This window comes from Sus scrofa, chromosome 1, assembly GCF_054392235.1.
Source record: "Sus scrofa isolate SSC_HxYL_T2T_F1_AM1 chromosome 1, Sscrofa_HxYL_maternal_Yorkshire_Landrace_v2.0, whole genome shotgun sequence".
NCBI lineage: Eukaryota > Metazoa > Chordata > Mammalia > Artiodactyla > Suidae > Sus > Sus scrofa.
The window spans coordinates 3,189,785-3,204,147 of NC_139383.1; the positions used below are offsets into that span (position 1 = coordinate 3,189,785).

General features: G+C 43.2%; 1 protein-coding gene across 29 annotated transcripts in view; it reads left to right on the plus strand.

Moving 5' to 3' along the window:
* The window catches only part of PDE10A (phosphodiesterase 10A), a 568,650-nt gene that overhangs the window by 337,701 nt on the left and 216,586 nt on the right, over positions 1–14,363 (plus strand). For 2 of the 29 annotated variants that reach the window (XM_085021769.1, XM_085021778.1), the window contains exon 1: positions 2,088–2,411. The exons of 23 other annotated variants lie outside the window; for them this stretch is intronic. Coding sequence is in view for 1 of the 6 variants with exons in the window: in XM_085021701.1 (XP_084877827.1) it covers positions 2,381–2,411 (31 nt within the window). In the remaining 5 variants the exon portion in view is untranslated. Of the gene's footprint in view, positions 1–1,943; positions 2,412–14,363 lie in introns of those variants that run through there. 4 more of the 29 variants (XM_085021735.1, XM_085021776.1, XM_085021701.1 and 1 more) reach the window with 3 other exon arrangements.

Consider the following 14,363-nt stretch of genomic DNA (forward strand, 5'->3'; position numbering starts at 1 on the left):
TGTTTTTTTCCTTCTTATTTCCCTTCTTTCGAAAGTTCACCTAATTTTATTTTCGTACTGGAGGAAAAACAACTTGCCATGTCACGTAAATAAATATGATACAAACTCGTTTAGACTTCATGTAATCTAATTAGAGCCTTGCACCTGTATAGGACATAATTTAGGAGTACTTCATTTTTGTGGGGTTGAACTTTATATCATGTGGGCACCTATTTAAGAAAAAGACACAAATGTCTCATTTTTGCAAATTTCACAAAAATATGCAATGAGGCGAAACTTTGCAAATTTCACAAAAACTCGTCATTAGAGTCTCTCCCAGGACCCTGGAAGGGACCTTCCAAGCGCTAGACCTTGAGACGCAGCTTTATGGTTAATCTTCTGTCCCCTAAAACTTCGCTCCCAGTCAGTTTCCACCGTGGCCGAAATTGCATGTTTGGAGGGGCGCTCCAGTGGTGGACTGGCTTTTCTGGAGCTCTTCCAGTAAGACGGGAATCTCTGAGAGAGCCTGCAGCTGGATCCCGGGGGGTCTGGTGGAGGAATGGTTCCGTTAGAGTGGGGTGGTGAGTGGGGGCGGGGGGCTGGCTGTGGGTCGGGGGACTCGTAGGCCGTCTCTGCCGTTTGCCACCATCGCCTGACACCTTAGCACGAGGTTCTTTCCTGATTTATGGCATTGCTTTCCTCTTCCCTGTGAAAGCCTCTGGAAAATGCTGGGGCTTGGCAGGTGGTGAAGGAAGGGGGGGGCATCTGGGGACTGGGAAATCGCGTGCCAGCTTCCTCACCTCTGCCTCCCAGGGTAGGTGTGAGCATTACCTACCGTAAAGCCACGAAGTCACAGGACACACTGCGTGGTGCATAGCAGCTGCTCAATAAATGATCGCAAATTCTGTGTAATGCATTATGCGTGATACGAACTGTTGGCAAAACAGAATGCTAATATTATCGCATTTGAGTAGCTGGAGAAAAAACATTGAAATCATACTTACTATAAATCTTTGAGCACTAGATTTGCTTGATACTGCTTTCGGTATCAGATAGGCTTTGAGACCGAATCACTTATTTGTGAGGCAGGGTTGGAGGGACAGAGCAGGAGCAGCACTGAGAATGCCAGTCTGTGACTGCACTTGCCACAGTCCTGGCAAAGTAAAGGCGGGTCGGTGGGCCCTGTGGGCACCTTCGAGGGCAGATTTTTTTCTCTGTCCTGATTGAAGGGTCTGGAGACCTTTGTGGAGCTCACACCGTGGGAGGGAGCGGTTTGACGAGGAAATACGTGGAGGTCAGTCTGCCAGCGGGAGGGCGAGTGGAGATGCAGAGGAGAGTCTGCGAGGAGGTTAACGCGCGGGGGTGGAAGCTGCGCCCAGGCTGGTGCTGCAGGTGGGGGGACCTGGTCCCCAGATGGGAGCCCGGGGAGAAGCGCTTGCTGCGCGGAGGTCAGAGGGCACCTTAGAGCCATCGCAAGTACCTGTGTGTATGCACACACTCACACACCACCACGGACACACACACACACACACACACTACACACGTATACTCACACAGCACACCACACACTCACAGACTCTCACACACACACTCTACACACGTATACTCACACAGCACACCACACAGTCACACACAGACACACACACACACACTCTACACACGTATACTCACACAGCACACCACACACTCACAGACTCTCACACACACACACTCTACACACGTATACTCACACAGCACACCACACACACACACAGACTCACACACACACACATACACAGACCCCCTCACACGCACATAGTTTGGTGCCTTGGATAGAAGCTCAGACCCTCAAAGGGAACCCTCTCTTCTCATTGGATTGGGTTTCACCTGATCTCAAAACCGCCCTTTCCAGAGAACCCCTTCCCCGCGGGTGCCACCGTGGCTCAGCAGAACCGCGTGCTGAGCGCCCGGGAAAGGCTGCAGGCCCCCCTCCTGGCGGTCCGCCCGCCTCTGGCCTCGAGCCCCCCCTGGCCTCCCGGGAGGCGGGCGATGGGTGGCAAGGACCCAGATCCCCGCCTGGGGCGGGAGGGGGGTGAGGGGGGGTTCCAGGGCCGGACTGTGATGTCAGCGGCCCTGGCGGGAACCAGCTCGGCCGCGGCCCACCCACGGCAGTTGGAATCTGTTGGGGGCGGTTGGTCATCCTCGGCCTGGGAGAGTCGGGCAGGAGAGGGCTGCACGTGCTTCGGCCTCGACTCCGCGTGGAAAGGAAGCAGCCTCAGGACGTCCCCAGGGCAGCCTGCAAGCCCGATGCCGGGCCCAGGAGGCCGGCTGCCCCCCAGGCCGGAGAGGCCGGCTTAGCAGCTCTGTGCTGCTGGCCAGAGAAGCCGTCCTGCTCCCGCCCGCCCGCGGCCCCTGGCGGCTGATGGCCAACTGTGGCATGACGAGATTGTACGGTGAGGAGGGGCTGCTCCAGCGGCAGAGCCACGGCTGCTCACTAAGCCTCTGTGTGTCCCCGTGTGCCAGGCCTGCGTAAAGACCCCTGGGTTCTTGGAGTAGCTGTTTGAGGATGTCGTGACGGAAGGGGACGCGCTTAATGTTTCCTCATTAACATGGGTTAAGTGATAGCAGTTCCTCTGACGCTGCATTATCCTCAAAGGCCAGGAGAGAGGCCGATGAGAAGACAAACCCCAAACGGACTGTAATACAGTTTGTCCGAGAGGAACGTGGAAAGAGGGAGAGGGAGCAGAAGGGAAAGCTGCAGAGGCGCGGTGCGTCTGCGGCGCAGGGACGCATCCCCCCCGGCCCCGAGTGAGTGAAACCCAGCGAGGGCTGCAGGGAAAGATGCGTTTGTCTTTTGAAGATGAGGGCTGACACTTTGCAACCGCTGCTTTGGGTTTGCTCGTTGCGCGTGCTTTTTGCTTTCAGCAGAGCATTTATTACCTGCCAGACACACTGGCAGTCAGAGTCAGGAGTGGGCATCACATTCATTACGATGGTTTGTATTCCTCAGACCTTGTCTCTCGTTGTCCTATGACACGGCGGTTGTAGGATCCGCGGAGTGAAGCATCTTAGAATATACAGAGTCAGGGCTGATCTGGCAGTGCTTGTGGTAGGGCTGTTTCTCACCTGTCCTGAAGGGATGGGCAGACACATCTGGGTAGGGGAGGAAATAGGAAGGGAAACCTTCCGCAGAGACAGCAGGAGACCAGAGGCTGGGTGAGGTAAAGGCGGTTGTGATCTGGTCGCTCTATCTTACATAAATTAAGGCCCAAAGCCAGGCTCCTGGCTGAGAGCAAAGGCAAGTTTTTAACGCCTTGTCCAGGGTAAGTAGTTTAAAGTTCTCCTAATTTATTTGAAAAAAGGATCGGGGTAGGGCTTTACTTTTCTTTGAAAATTTATTTGTGATTCTACTCATTGTTATGAACTTCATAGAAAATAGAAGAACTTCAGGAACCATTTATTGAGCAGTTATCGTGTTCGAGACAGTATATTGAGAATTTTAGATGCATTAGCTTCATGTCTTCACAGTGATCCTTCTAAGGTTGATACCGTTACACTCACCATTTCACGCATCTGAACCTCGGCCGAAGACCAATGCCCAGTGTCACACAGTAGGACCATGCCATTTGTGCCCTGACATAAGTGAAAGGAAGAACTTCCTTTTATGTGCTATGAAACGACTTCTGTACCAGTGAATTAAGTGTGGAAAATTTTAAGCAGTTTTGCTAAAAAGAATTTTTTCCCATTTATTTTTCCTGTTTCAAAAGTTAATTTGACAGCAAGTTGCTGATGCATTTGCATGTAACTCTCAAGTTTTATATAACTTTGAGATATATTGCTTTTTAGGGCTGCACTTGCATCCTATAAATGTTCCCAGGCTAGGGGTCAAAATAGAGCTGCAGCTGCCAGCCTATGACACAAACATAGCAACACCGGATCCGAGCCACATCTGTGACCTACCCTACAGCTCATGGCAATGCTGGATCCTTAACTCACCGAGTGAGGCCAAGGATCGAACCTGCAATCTCATGGATACTAGTCGGGTTTGTTACTGTGGAGCCTCAGTGGGAACTCCCTCAAAGGGATATTTTTAAGATCTCTTTCATACTATTTGTCCTTGGGGAGTTGTCTCCAAGATCTGGAAATAAGGAGAACAGAAATTAAATGTGAGTTGCAAGTTTGTTTTCAAACTTTTATAACAATAAACTCCACCAGTCTCAGATGCAATGAAATATTTGCCAAAATGTGTATTGGTATTTTAAGACTGAAACAAACCAATCAATAGGTTTATAGGTTTTCCTCAACAAAACATAAGTGGGGAAAAATGTCTTTTAAAATTAGACGATGTGTGTCTTGGGCTGCCTCTTGGCCTGGAGTAGGCCGGAGGCCAGGTTCCAAAATGTTCCTTGGCAGGTGACGTTCTCGTGGCTATACATGTTTGGCACGGAAGGGACATTTGGGTCACTCTCACGCGTGGGTCACACACAGCTCGTCTTAGCTCTCTTCTCTTCCGTTATACTAGCTTTGCAGCCTTTCTGCTGGCTTTGAATTGCATTCCATTATGTATAAAAATAAGATTTAAAGGCATATGAAGGACGTACCCCGAATCGTAAGTAAACTTGCTGTCATTCGTGTTTTCCCTGGTCTACTTTAGTTTGACATTGCTCAGACCTGCCCATGTAATAGCTATCTGGAAAAGAGCTAACTGGAACTTAGAACATAGGCGTTCTGTTTCTAAAGTGGATTTGTTTCTGCCCTACAAACATTTCCCAAGTCTTTATTCATGGGCTACGTTTTGGACAAACCAAGGGAATCTTTTCTTCTCATTAATTGATTACATTTAATATCATACACGTCACTTCACACTATTTTGTAGTCAACACAGATAAATTAAAGGGAGGAAACATTTTGTGTGGCTAAACCTCAGGTTCTGTATAGTAAAATGCTTGGGTACAAATACAACCCCAAACTCATCGGCTTACCTTTCTTTCTTTTCCTTTCTTTCTCTCTTTCTCTCTCTCTCTCTCTCTTTCTTTCTTTCTTTCTTTCTTTCTTTCTTTCTCTTTCTCTCTCTCTCTCTCTTTCTTTCTTTCTTTTTCTCTTTCTCCTCCCTCTTTCTCTCTCTCGTCTTTCTTTTTCCTTCCTTCCTTCCTTCCTTCCTTCCTTCCTTCCTTCCTTCCTTCCTTCCTTCCTTCCTTCCTCCCCTTCCCTTTTCCGCCCTCTTGGAATATAGAATTTCCAACCCAGGGAAGCCACTGCAGTCAGATTCTTAACCCAGTGTACCATAGCGGGAAGTCCTGGCTTACTTTTCTATGTACGGTTCATTTTAAGAACCGAGATAATTTCATGACTAGTTCAACATTAAAACCTAATTAGAAGAAAGTGGCTTACAAAAAAATCCCCGAGGATGATTTTCTTAATCCATTACCTCTGTGTATGGGTTTGTTATGTATTTGTTTATTTGCTTTCATTTACACTACAGATAGTAGGAGCCTACTAATTTAAAAAAAAGGTCTGAAAAATCTTCGGTCCTCCTAGATGCCCACGTTGAGGGAGGAGATGGAAATAAACAAGAGAATGTACAGGCGTTACGTAAGGTCGGCGTTACGTGCTCTGGGCAAAAGACCGCAGCAGGGGACATACAGAGCGAGGCTGTCGTTTTAGTTGATATAAGCAGGGCAGGATGCACCGAGAAGGGGCAATCTGAGCAAAGATTTTAAGCAGGTGCGCCAGGCAGTTCTGGTGACAGGGCTTTCGGGAAGGAACAGCAAGTGCAAGAGCCTGATAGAAGAGCGTGGCGGGGGTGTTTGGAGGTGTTGCAAGGAGGCCCTGTGAGTAGGAAAAGCACTGCTGGTGGGGGGTGTTGAGGCCCCAGCAAGGGTTTCCTCTGTCCCTAAGGAGGTAGGAAGCCACGAAAGGGTTTTAAGCAGAGGAGGGATCTGACCTCCTAAAACTGCCCTGGCTGCTGCTCCAAGAACAGATTGTGAGACGTGCGGTGCTAGGGGGCACCCGTTAGGAAGCCAGTGACAATCCAGGCAGGGGATGGCGGCCAGGCCCCAGGGGAGGGCGCAAAACGGTAGGTTGTGGCCAGATTTTAAAGGAACAGCCAGCAGGGCGTCCTGATGGATTTGGATGTGAAGTGGGAGAGAAAGACAGGAGCGATGGCATCTGAATGCTGGCCAACTTTCTTTCCAAGTCTGCAAGAATGGAGGAGCAGGTTCGTGGGAAGATCAGGTGTGTGGTTTTGGATGTGTTCGCTGGAGCTACTGAGTAGGCTTTTGGCTAAGTTATAGTAGAAGTCTGGTATTAAACATTGATGGAAATGGGCACTGGTTTTCATTTGAGGCTTTTGTAATGGACGCAGGCAAGCATTTCATGAATATATTTCGCGGTTGATTTTATTTAGTCATTTAAATAGCCTGGGACAACAAAATAATAATAATCTTTTAATTTTGGTGGTTCTGTGGGCTCATTGTTTGTTTGCTCACTTTGCAGGCATTCATCCCTGTCATAACTGAGGCACTTTTCTGGACTCTATAATATAGCCAAAGACGTCTAGCCGTCTTTACTGTACCAATGCTGTGGCACAGCTGTGGTGGCAGAGGTGGTGGGGTATTCTAGTTTGAATTTCACGCGGACTAAGATAGAGCAAGTAGGTTCGGGACAGGAATGACCCAACCTGGGCAGGTGAGCTTCAGGAGTGGCCCTGGAGGAGCTGGCCAGTGTTGAAGGGAGCAGACCGCAGTGGACTGGACCTAGACTTTAGAACCAGTGGTGGTAGAGGTTGCCTGGCTCCTGTAGTCAAAGAATCTGCGTTTTAGAATCGGTGGACTTGGTTTAAATTTCAGCTCTGCCACTCACTAGATACTGAACTTTGAGAAAGTTCTTCTCCGAATTTCAGTGTCTTCTTCAGCAGGTTGGACATGACCCTGATTTCATGATCTGGATCAGCTTTACCTCCTGCCATCCTTCTACATGTTGCTTCTCTTTCCAGTTATGCAGGAGCGTGTAGGGTGCTCTGGCTTTGCGCAAATTCTTTCTGCATCCCATCTTGCCAGTGCTATTTTTGGTGATGCTAAATTTGCTCACAAGGTTCAGATGGTGTCCACCAGATGTCTCTACGGTAAAGGTATCTTTTCTCCTTTGTAATGAGGAATCTGTGGAATGATATTTTGAGAGGTGTGAATACCACGTGTCTAACGCCTTTTCATTCAGTGGTTGTGCATTCATTGATTATCTCTGCTTGAGTTATTACTTTGCGGCTTTTGTGGAATGATGATTTTTTGAGGAATTCTACTCTTTGTTGTACATTGAAACCTTGAACCATCCTATAGCGAGAGCTCCCCTCACTCCCTCACTGCCTCACTCCCACCCCACCCCCTCTCCCCCCCCCCCCCGCTCCCTTTTTGTTCATTTTGCTTTGTTTTGGGCATCGTTATGGATTCGTGGACCACTTTTATATTCGGTGTTATAACAATACGTTACGGTGTTATTTTTTCTTTTGTATTTAATGTGTTGCAACCTGTTGCTGTATTTCTCGTTTTTGGTCCCCATCCTGCCCTGTATCTGGCCAGTTTCAGTTCTTTCAGAACATTGCCTTAGTCCATTTCACACATCTCCATCCGCCCGAGACACCGACTTGCCCTGCTAGCACCAAATGTCCGTGTTTCCCTAACGCTTTCCGGTCTCAGACCTGAAAGGAGCCCTGACCCCTTGTAATGGGGATGGTATTAAGCAGCCAAGACCTGAGCAGTGAGTGTGCTCACAGCAAATTAGGCCCTTTCATTGCATAAATCTGGACGTTTGTAATGCTAGGTCCAATTCAAATTCGGTACCGTAGGGTTCTTCCTCACCAGGCAAGGCACATAAGAAATTATCATAAAAAGTAATCAGCATAGAAAGCGGATGTGTTATAGGCTAGTATGATTCAATAAGAATCTCATCTGTGGTACAAGTAGTTCATATTGGTGATTGGGCTCACTTAGAATAATTTCTTTTGTGGGCTGTTATAGAACAAGAAATCTGAGGAATATTTTTATTGTCTTTGGAATCTTGACTTGATACTCTTTGCATCCTTAGCTTACTCAGAATGATTATGTGATTCACAATATTAGAGTTTTTATAAGCTGGATAGTTTAGGAGTACATTTACTGTTTTAACCCTTCTTACATTATAATTGAGTATCTTCATTAAAACGTAAATGTTTACTAGTAAGGCTTTGAAGAAATCGTAATGTGACTAATGTAATGTCTTAATATTAGCTGTAGATTTTGTTGATGTGACAGGGAACATATGAATTTTGATTTTAAAGTTTTTGTGCCCCATATTTGTGCTGCTTTTGCTCATTTAGAGTATAGAATCATATCATCACCTCTCCTAATTAGAGTATTTATAAAAATGAACTAAAAAAATAGAGTAACATGGGTTTATAACATAACTTTGTATGTATACTTCCATACACCCTCCTGCCTGCTCCCCACAAGTTCAGTTTCCATCCACCACCGTAAGGCTGACCTACCGGATCAGTTTCACTCTCTCCCCTGCTAGTTCCTCCCTGGTAACTGCTACTCTGTTCTCCCTGCGTATGTGTCTGTTAGGTTTGGTCATTTATTTGTTTATTTATGTTTTAATATTCCACGTATTGAGTCAAAGCACATAATATCTGTCTTTTTCCATTTGGCTTATTTTACTTAGCATAATACCCTCGAGTTTCGTCCATGTTGTTGCAAATAGCATGACTTCATTTTTTTATCAGTGAAAATGTGCTAATATTCTGCATATACCACAACATTTTTTTAACCCATTTATTAATTGATGGGCATTTAGGTTGTTTCCATATCTTGGCTTTTGTAAATCATTCTGAAATGAATGTAGACCTGTGTTTATCTTTTTGAATTAGTGTTTTCATGGCCTTTGGATAAATTCTCATAGCTGGATCATATAGGAGTTTTATTACTAATTATTTGAGGAATCTCCATGCTGTTTTCCATGGTAGCTGTATCAATTTACATTTCTATCAACAGCATATAAATGTTCTCTTTTCTCCATATTCTCACCATCACTTGTTATTTATTGTCCTTTTAATAAGAGTCATTCTAACAGTTGGGAAGTGCTATCTCATTAGGGTTTTGATTTCTATTTCCTTAATAATTAGCGGTCTTGAATATTTTTTCATGTGCCTGTTGGCCATCTGCATGTCTTCTTTGGAAAAATATTTATTACAGCTCCTTTGCCCATTTTTGTTAATTTGTTATTGAGTTGTATGAATTTTTTGTGTATTTTGGATATGAATCTCTTCTCAGATATATATATCATTTGCAACTGTGTTCTCCCATTCTTGGTTGTATTTTCATTTTACTAATGGTTTCTTTTGCTGGATGGGAGCTTTTTAGCTTGATGTAGTCCCGTTTGTTTATTTTTGCTTTTGTTTCCCTTACCTGAGGAATCATATCTAGAAAGATATTGCCAAGACTGACATGGTAGAGTGTATAGCCTATGTTTTCTTCTAGGAGTTTTAAAGTTTCAGATCTTACATTCAAGTGTTTAATGAATCTTTGAGTTGATATCTGTGTATGGTGTGGGATAGTGGTCTCGTGTCACTTTTTTGCATGGGATTATCCATTGTTCCCAACACCATTTAGCAACCTATCCTTTATCCATTACATGTACTTTGCTCCTTTGTTGAATATTAATTATCCAAGTTTGTTTCTGCCCTCTCAGTTTTGTTCCATTGATTTGTGTATCAGTTTTTCTGCCAGTACCATAGTGTTTGAAGTCAGGAAGTGTGACACCTCCAGTTTTTTCCTTTGGCTACTCAGGGTCTTTTGTGGTTCCACGTACATTTTAGAACTTTTTGCTCTATTTCTGTGAAATATGTTCTTGGGAGTTAGATTGGGTTTGCATTGAATCCCTAGATTGCTTTAGGTAATGTGGTCATTTTAACAGTGCTACCACTTCTAATTCATAAGCACAGATCTTTGCATTTATTTGTGACTTCTTCAGTTTCTTTCAACAATGTCTTATATTTTCAGTATGCAGATCTTTCACCTCCTTGGTAAATTTATTCTTAGGTACTCTTTTTGTCGGATTGTGAATGGGATTGTTTTCTTAATTGCTAGCTCACTGTTAGCATATAGAAATGCAAGAGTTTTGTATATTGCTTTTGTATCCTGCAACTTTACTTCAATCATTTGTGGTTTTTAATAGTTCTTTGGTGTAGTCTTTTCCTTTTCTTTTCTTTTCTTTCCTTCTTCTTCTTTTTTTTTCTTTGCATTTTAGGGCCACACCCACAGCATGTGGAGGTTCCCAGGGTAGGAGTCCAATTGGAGCTACATCTGCTGGCCCACAACAGAGCCACAGTAACATCAGATCTGAGCCAAATCTGCGACCTACACCACAGCTCACAGGAACACCAGATTCTTAACCCACTGAGTGAGGCCAGGGATCAAACCTGCAACCTAACCTCATGGTTCCTAGTTGGATTCGTTTCCTCTGCACCACGACAGGAACTCCTGGTGAAGTCTTTAGGGCTGTCTATATGTAAAATCACGTCATCTGCAAATAGTGACAGTTTCATTTCTTCCTTTCTAATTGGATAAGTTTTGTTTCTTTTTCTTGCCTAAGTGCTCTGGCTGGGACTTCCAATACTCTGTTTAATAAGAAGGGCGAGTGGGCATCTTGTCTTGTTCCTGATTTGGAGGAAAAGCTTTCAGTTTTTCATCACTGAAAATGATAATAGCTGTGGGAATGTTATATATGAAATTTATACATTCCTTCTATACCGACTTTATTGAGAGTTTTTAATCAAAAATGGGTGTTGAATCTTGTCAAATGCTTTTTCTGCATCTGAGATGATTATATAGTTCTTAGCCTTCGTTTTGTGAATGTGATGTATCATGTTGATTGGTTTGTGGATGTTGAACCATTCTTGCATCCCTGGAATAAATTTTACTTTGATCATGGTATATTGATCACTTTACAGTATTGATTTATTTGATCTGCTAGTATTTTGTTGAGGATTTTTGCAGCTATGTTATCAGAGATTTTGTCTTGTAATTTTCTTTTTTTCTTTTAAAAATTTATTTATTTCTTTGATTTTTTTGATATTTTAAAATCAATTACAGTTAATTTACAATGTTGGGCCAATTTCTGCTGTACATCACAGTGACCCAGTCATGCACACACACGATTCTTTTTTGGTATTACTTTCCATCATGGTCTATCCCAGGAGATTAGATATAGTTCCCTGTGCTATGCAGTATGCTTTTCTTTTCTTATATTGTCCTTGTCTGATTTTGATGTCAGGGTGATGTTGGCCTTGTAAAACAAGTTAGGAAGCATTCTCTTCTCTTTAATTTTTGGATGGGTTTGAAAAGGATGGGTATTAAACCTCCTTTGAATGTTTGGTAGTATCCACTTGTGAAGTCATGTGGTCCTGGACTTTTGTTGTGAAGGAGTTTTTTGATTACTATTTCCATCCCTATACTAGTGATTAGTCTATGTAGAGTTTTTATTTTTTCACAATTCAGTCGTGGGAATTTGTATGATTCTAAGAATTTGTTCATTTCTTCTGGATTGTCCAATTTGTTGGCTTTAGCATTTCATAGTATTTTCTTGTAATTCTTTGTATTTCTGTGGTATGTTGTTATTTCACCTCTTTCATTTTTGATTTTATTTATTAGAGCCTCCTTTTTTTCTTAGTATAGCTAAAACTTTGTCAATTTTATTTTTTCAACGAACCAGCTCATAGTTGTATTGATCTACCCCTATTGTCTTTTTAGTTTTTGTTTCACTTATTTCCATTCTAACCTTTATTATTTCCTTTCTTCTAATGACTATGAGTTTCATTTATTCTTCTTTTTCTGGTTCCTTTAGGTGTAAGGTAGATCATTTATTCGAGATTTTTTCTTGTTTCTTGAAGTAGGTTTGTATTGCTATAAATTTCCCTCGCAACTATCACTAGTTAGACTATTTTAAACTTTACATATTCTATATATATAGATTTGAATTTAATTATGCTAAAATGAATGTTTTTATGCTAGCATAGCACTTTTGTCTGCTTATGTTTTAAAGTATTTTCTCTTTTTATTATAAACATATAATATAGTCTTTTAAATGAAAACATCGAATGAGTGAGTCAGCTCCGTGGATTAAATTCTTTTCTTTCTTTTGGCAAACAGCATAAAATCCATTGAAGGCTATATTCTTAATTTATGTCATACTAATATATATTCAGCTGCTACTTAACAATTTTTTATCTTTTGAAGAGCTATTTAAGCTTTTTGTTTGCATGTCCCAAGTGTGAGGTGAGCTTGACATTGCGTTTTTGGCCAAGATTATAGAGCAGGGCAGGACCAGATGAGTAATGCTTGTAGCAGTCCAAATTTCTGGCAGCCCGTTCCATTCAGCTGTGGTTCTTGCTGTTGGGAAGCCTGGTCTTGGAATGAAAGAAGAGCAGAACTGACAGATTTACTTTAGTAGAGCAGAGCAAAGCAAAATAAAACAATAAACAGAAAACTTCTACATTGATACTATAGTTGAACCAGTTCTTGTTCTTGTTTTTGTTTTTTTTTTTTTTTGCTTTTTTAAGGCTGCACGTGTGACATATGAAAGTTCCTAGGCTAGGGGTTGAATTGGAGCTACGGCTGCCAGCCCATGCCACAGCCACAGCAACACGGGATCCGAGCTGTGTCAGTGACCTACACCGTAGCTCACGGCAATGCCGGATCCTTAACCCACTGAGTGAGGCCAGGGCTCGAACCCGTGTCCTCATGGAGACTACTCAGGTTCCTTACCACTGAGCCACTACGGGAACTCCTGTACCAGTTTTATTTCAAGTGCAAAACAACCTTCATCCTAGGGTCTGCCGTCAAAGAATAATAAACAAAGGCTGACTGAAAATAGTTGTCAGGGAAAATGCTGGAAATCGATTCAGCTGTTTTTTGGACTATGAGACATTGGGTCTCATAGGCAGGATGGCTGCAGTATGACTCCTTTGAACATTCAGTATAATTTGCAGTAAACTATGAGAAATTGAAAAATGTCTCCTCTTTCACTCCTCCCTCTGCACCTCTTTCTCTTCTCAATAAAAATATCTCTTCTGCTGCTTTACTACTTTTATATAATCCAGATGACTAATAAGATTCAATGAGAAAGTGTCCGGGAAAAGCACTCTGTCTCATTTTCTAACTTATTTTGGTCTAAACAATGTGTTAATTTAAAGGAAATTACAAATATATGATTTCATCTTGATTGTTGTAATTGAGTTAAATGTCCACACTATTTATTTATTTATTTTTTGTCTTTTTGTCTTTTTAGGGCCGCACCTGCTGTATATGGAGGTTCCCAGGCTAGGGGTCCAGTTGGAGCTACAGCTGCTGGCCTACACCACAGCCACAGCAACACAGGCTATGAGTCATGTCTGTACCTACGCCACAGCTCATGGCAACGCCGGACCCTTAACCCACTGAGTGAGGCTAGACATTGAACCTGCATCCTCATGGATGCTAGTTGGGTTCATTAACTGCTGAGCCACAAAAGGAATTCCACATGCCTACATTACTTCAAATGATGTTTCTTCAAGTCAGGTTTAGTGTCTACCTAACACTGAAATGTATGCAGTAAAAGAAAAAAGAATGGAGGTCCCTTGTGGCATAGCAGGTTAGGTATCTGGTGCTCTCACTGCAGTGGCCAGAGTCACTGCTGTGGTGTGGGTTTGATCCCTAGCCTGGGAGCTTACACATGCCACAGGGCCAGGCACAGAAGAAAAAGAAAAGAAAAAAAGAGGCTAGCTACCATTCTGCAACGGGCTCAACATGGCACATCATAAGCACTCAAAAAGTATCTGAGTAAAGATCAAAAACATAAAACTATGTTTACAGCTAAAATGTAATAAGATGCATTGAGTAATAATAATAAAAAAAGTAGACAGCCCATCTTGAAGGACAGCACCCAGTGTGGCACGGTGTCCACCCTAGGTAGCAATTGGCTTTACCTTTAAGGGGTCATTCCATGTTCTGTCAGTCGTGCAAGTTCTGGATGATTCTGTGTAGAGTAAGGTAGGGGGTCCAGTGATGATGTCTTTCCTTCTTTCATTATAAAATATTTGCATCGAATGAGTATTATCTCAATCTTTGTATCCAACAGCCCTGTCAATATGTGGGCATCACACGTTTATCAGTGTAAAACTTCTCATAAGTGATTATAGGTCACTCTGGGGAGCGTCGTTGTACAGTACCTGTTGTTCACGTATTGTTGTATATTCTTGCAGAAGGAAGGTCCTTCCTCAGGCAGACTGAATCCCCTTGGACCAGTGGCCTATGGGTCGGAGAACTGGCCAAAATCTTAGAACTGGGTGAAGAGTCATGACATTTCATTGTAGTGACTGACACCAGCCTTCTGCTCAC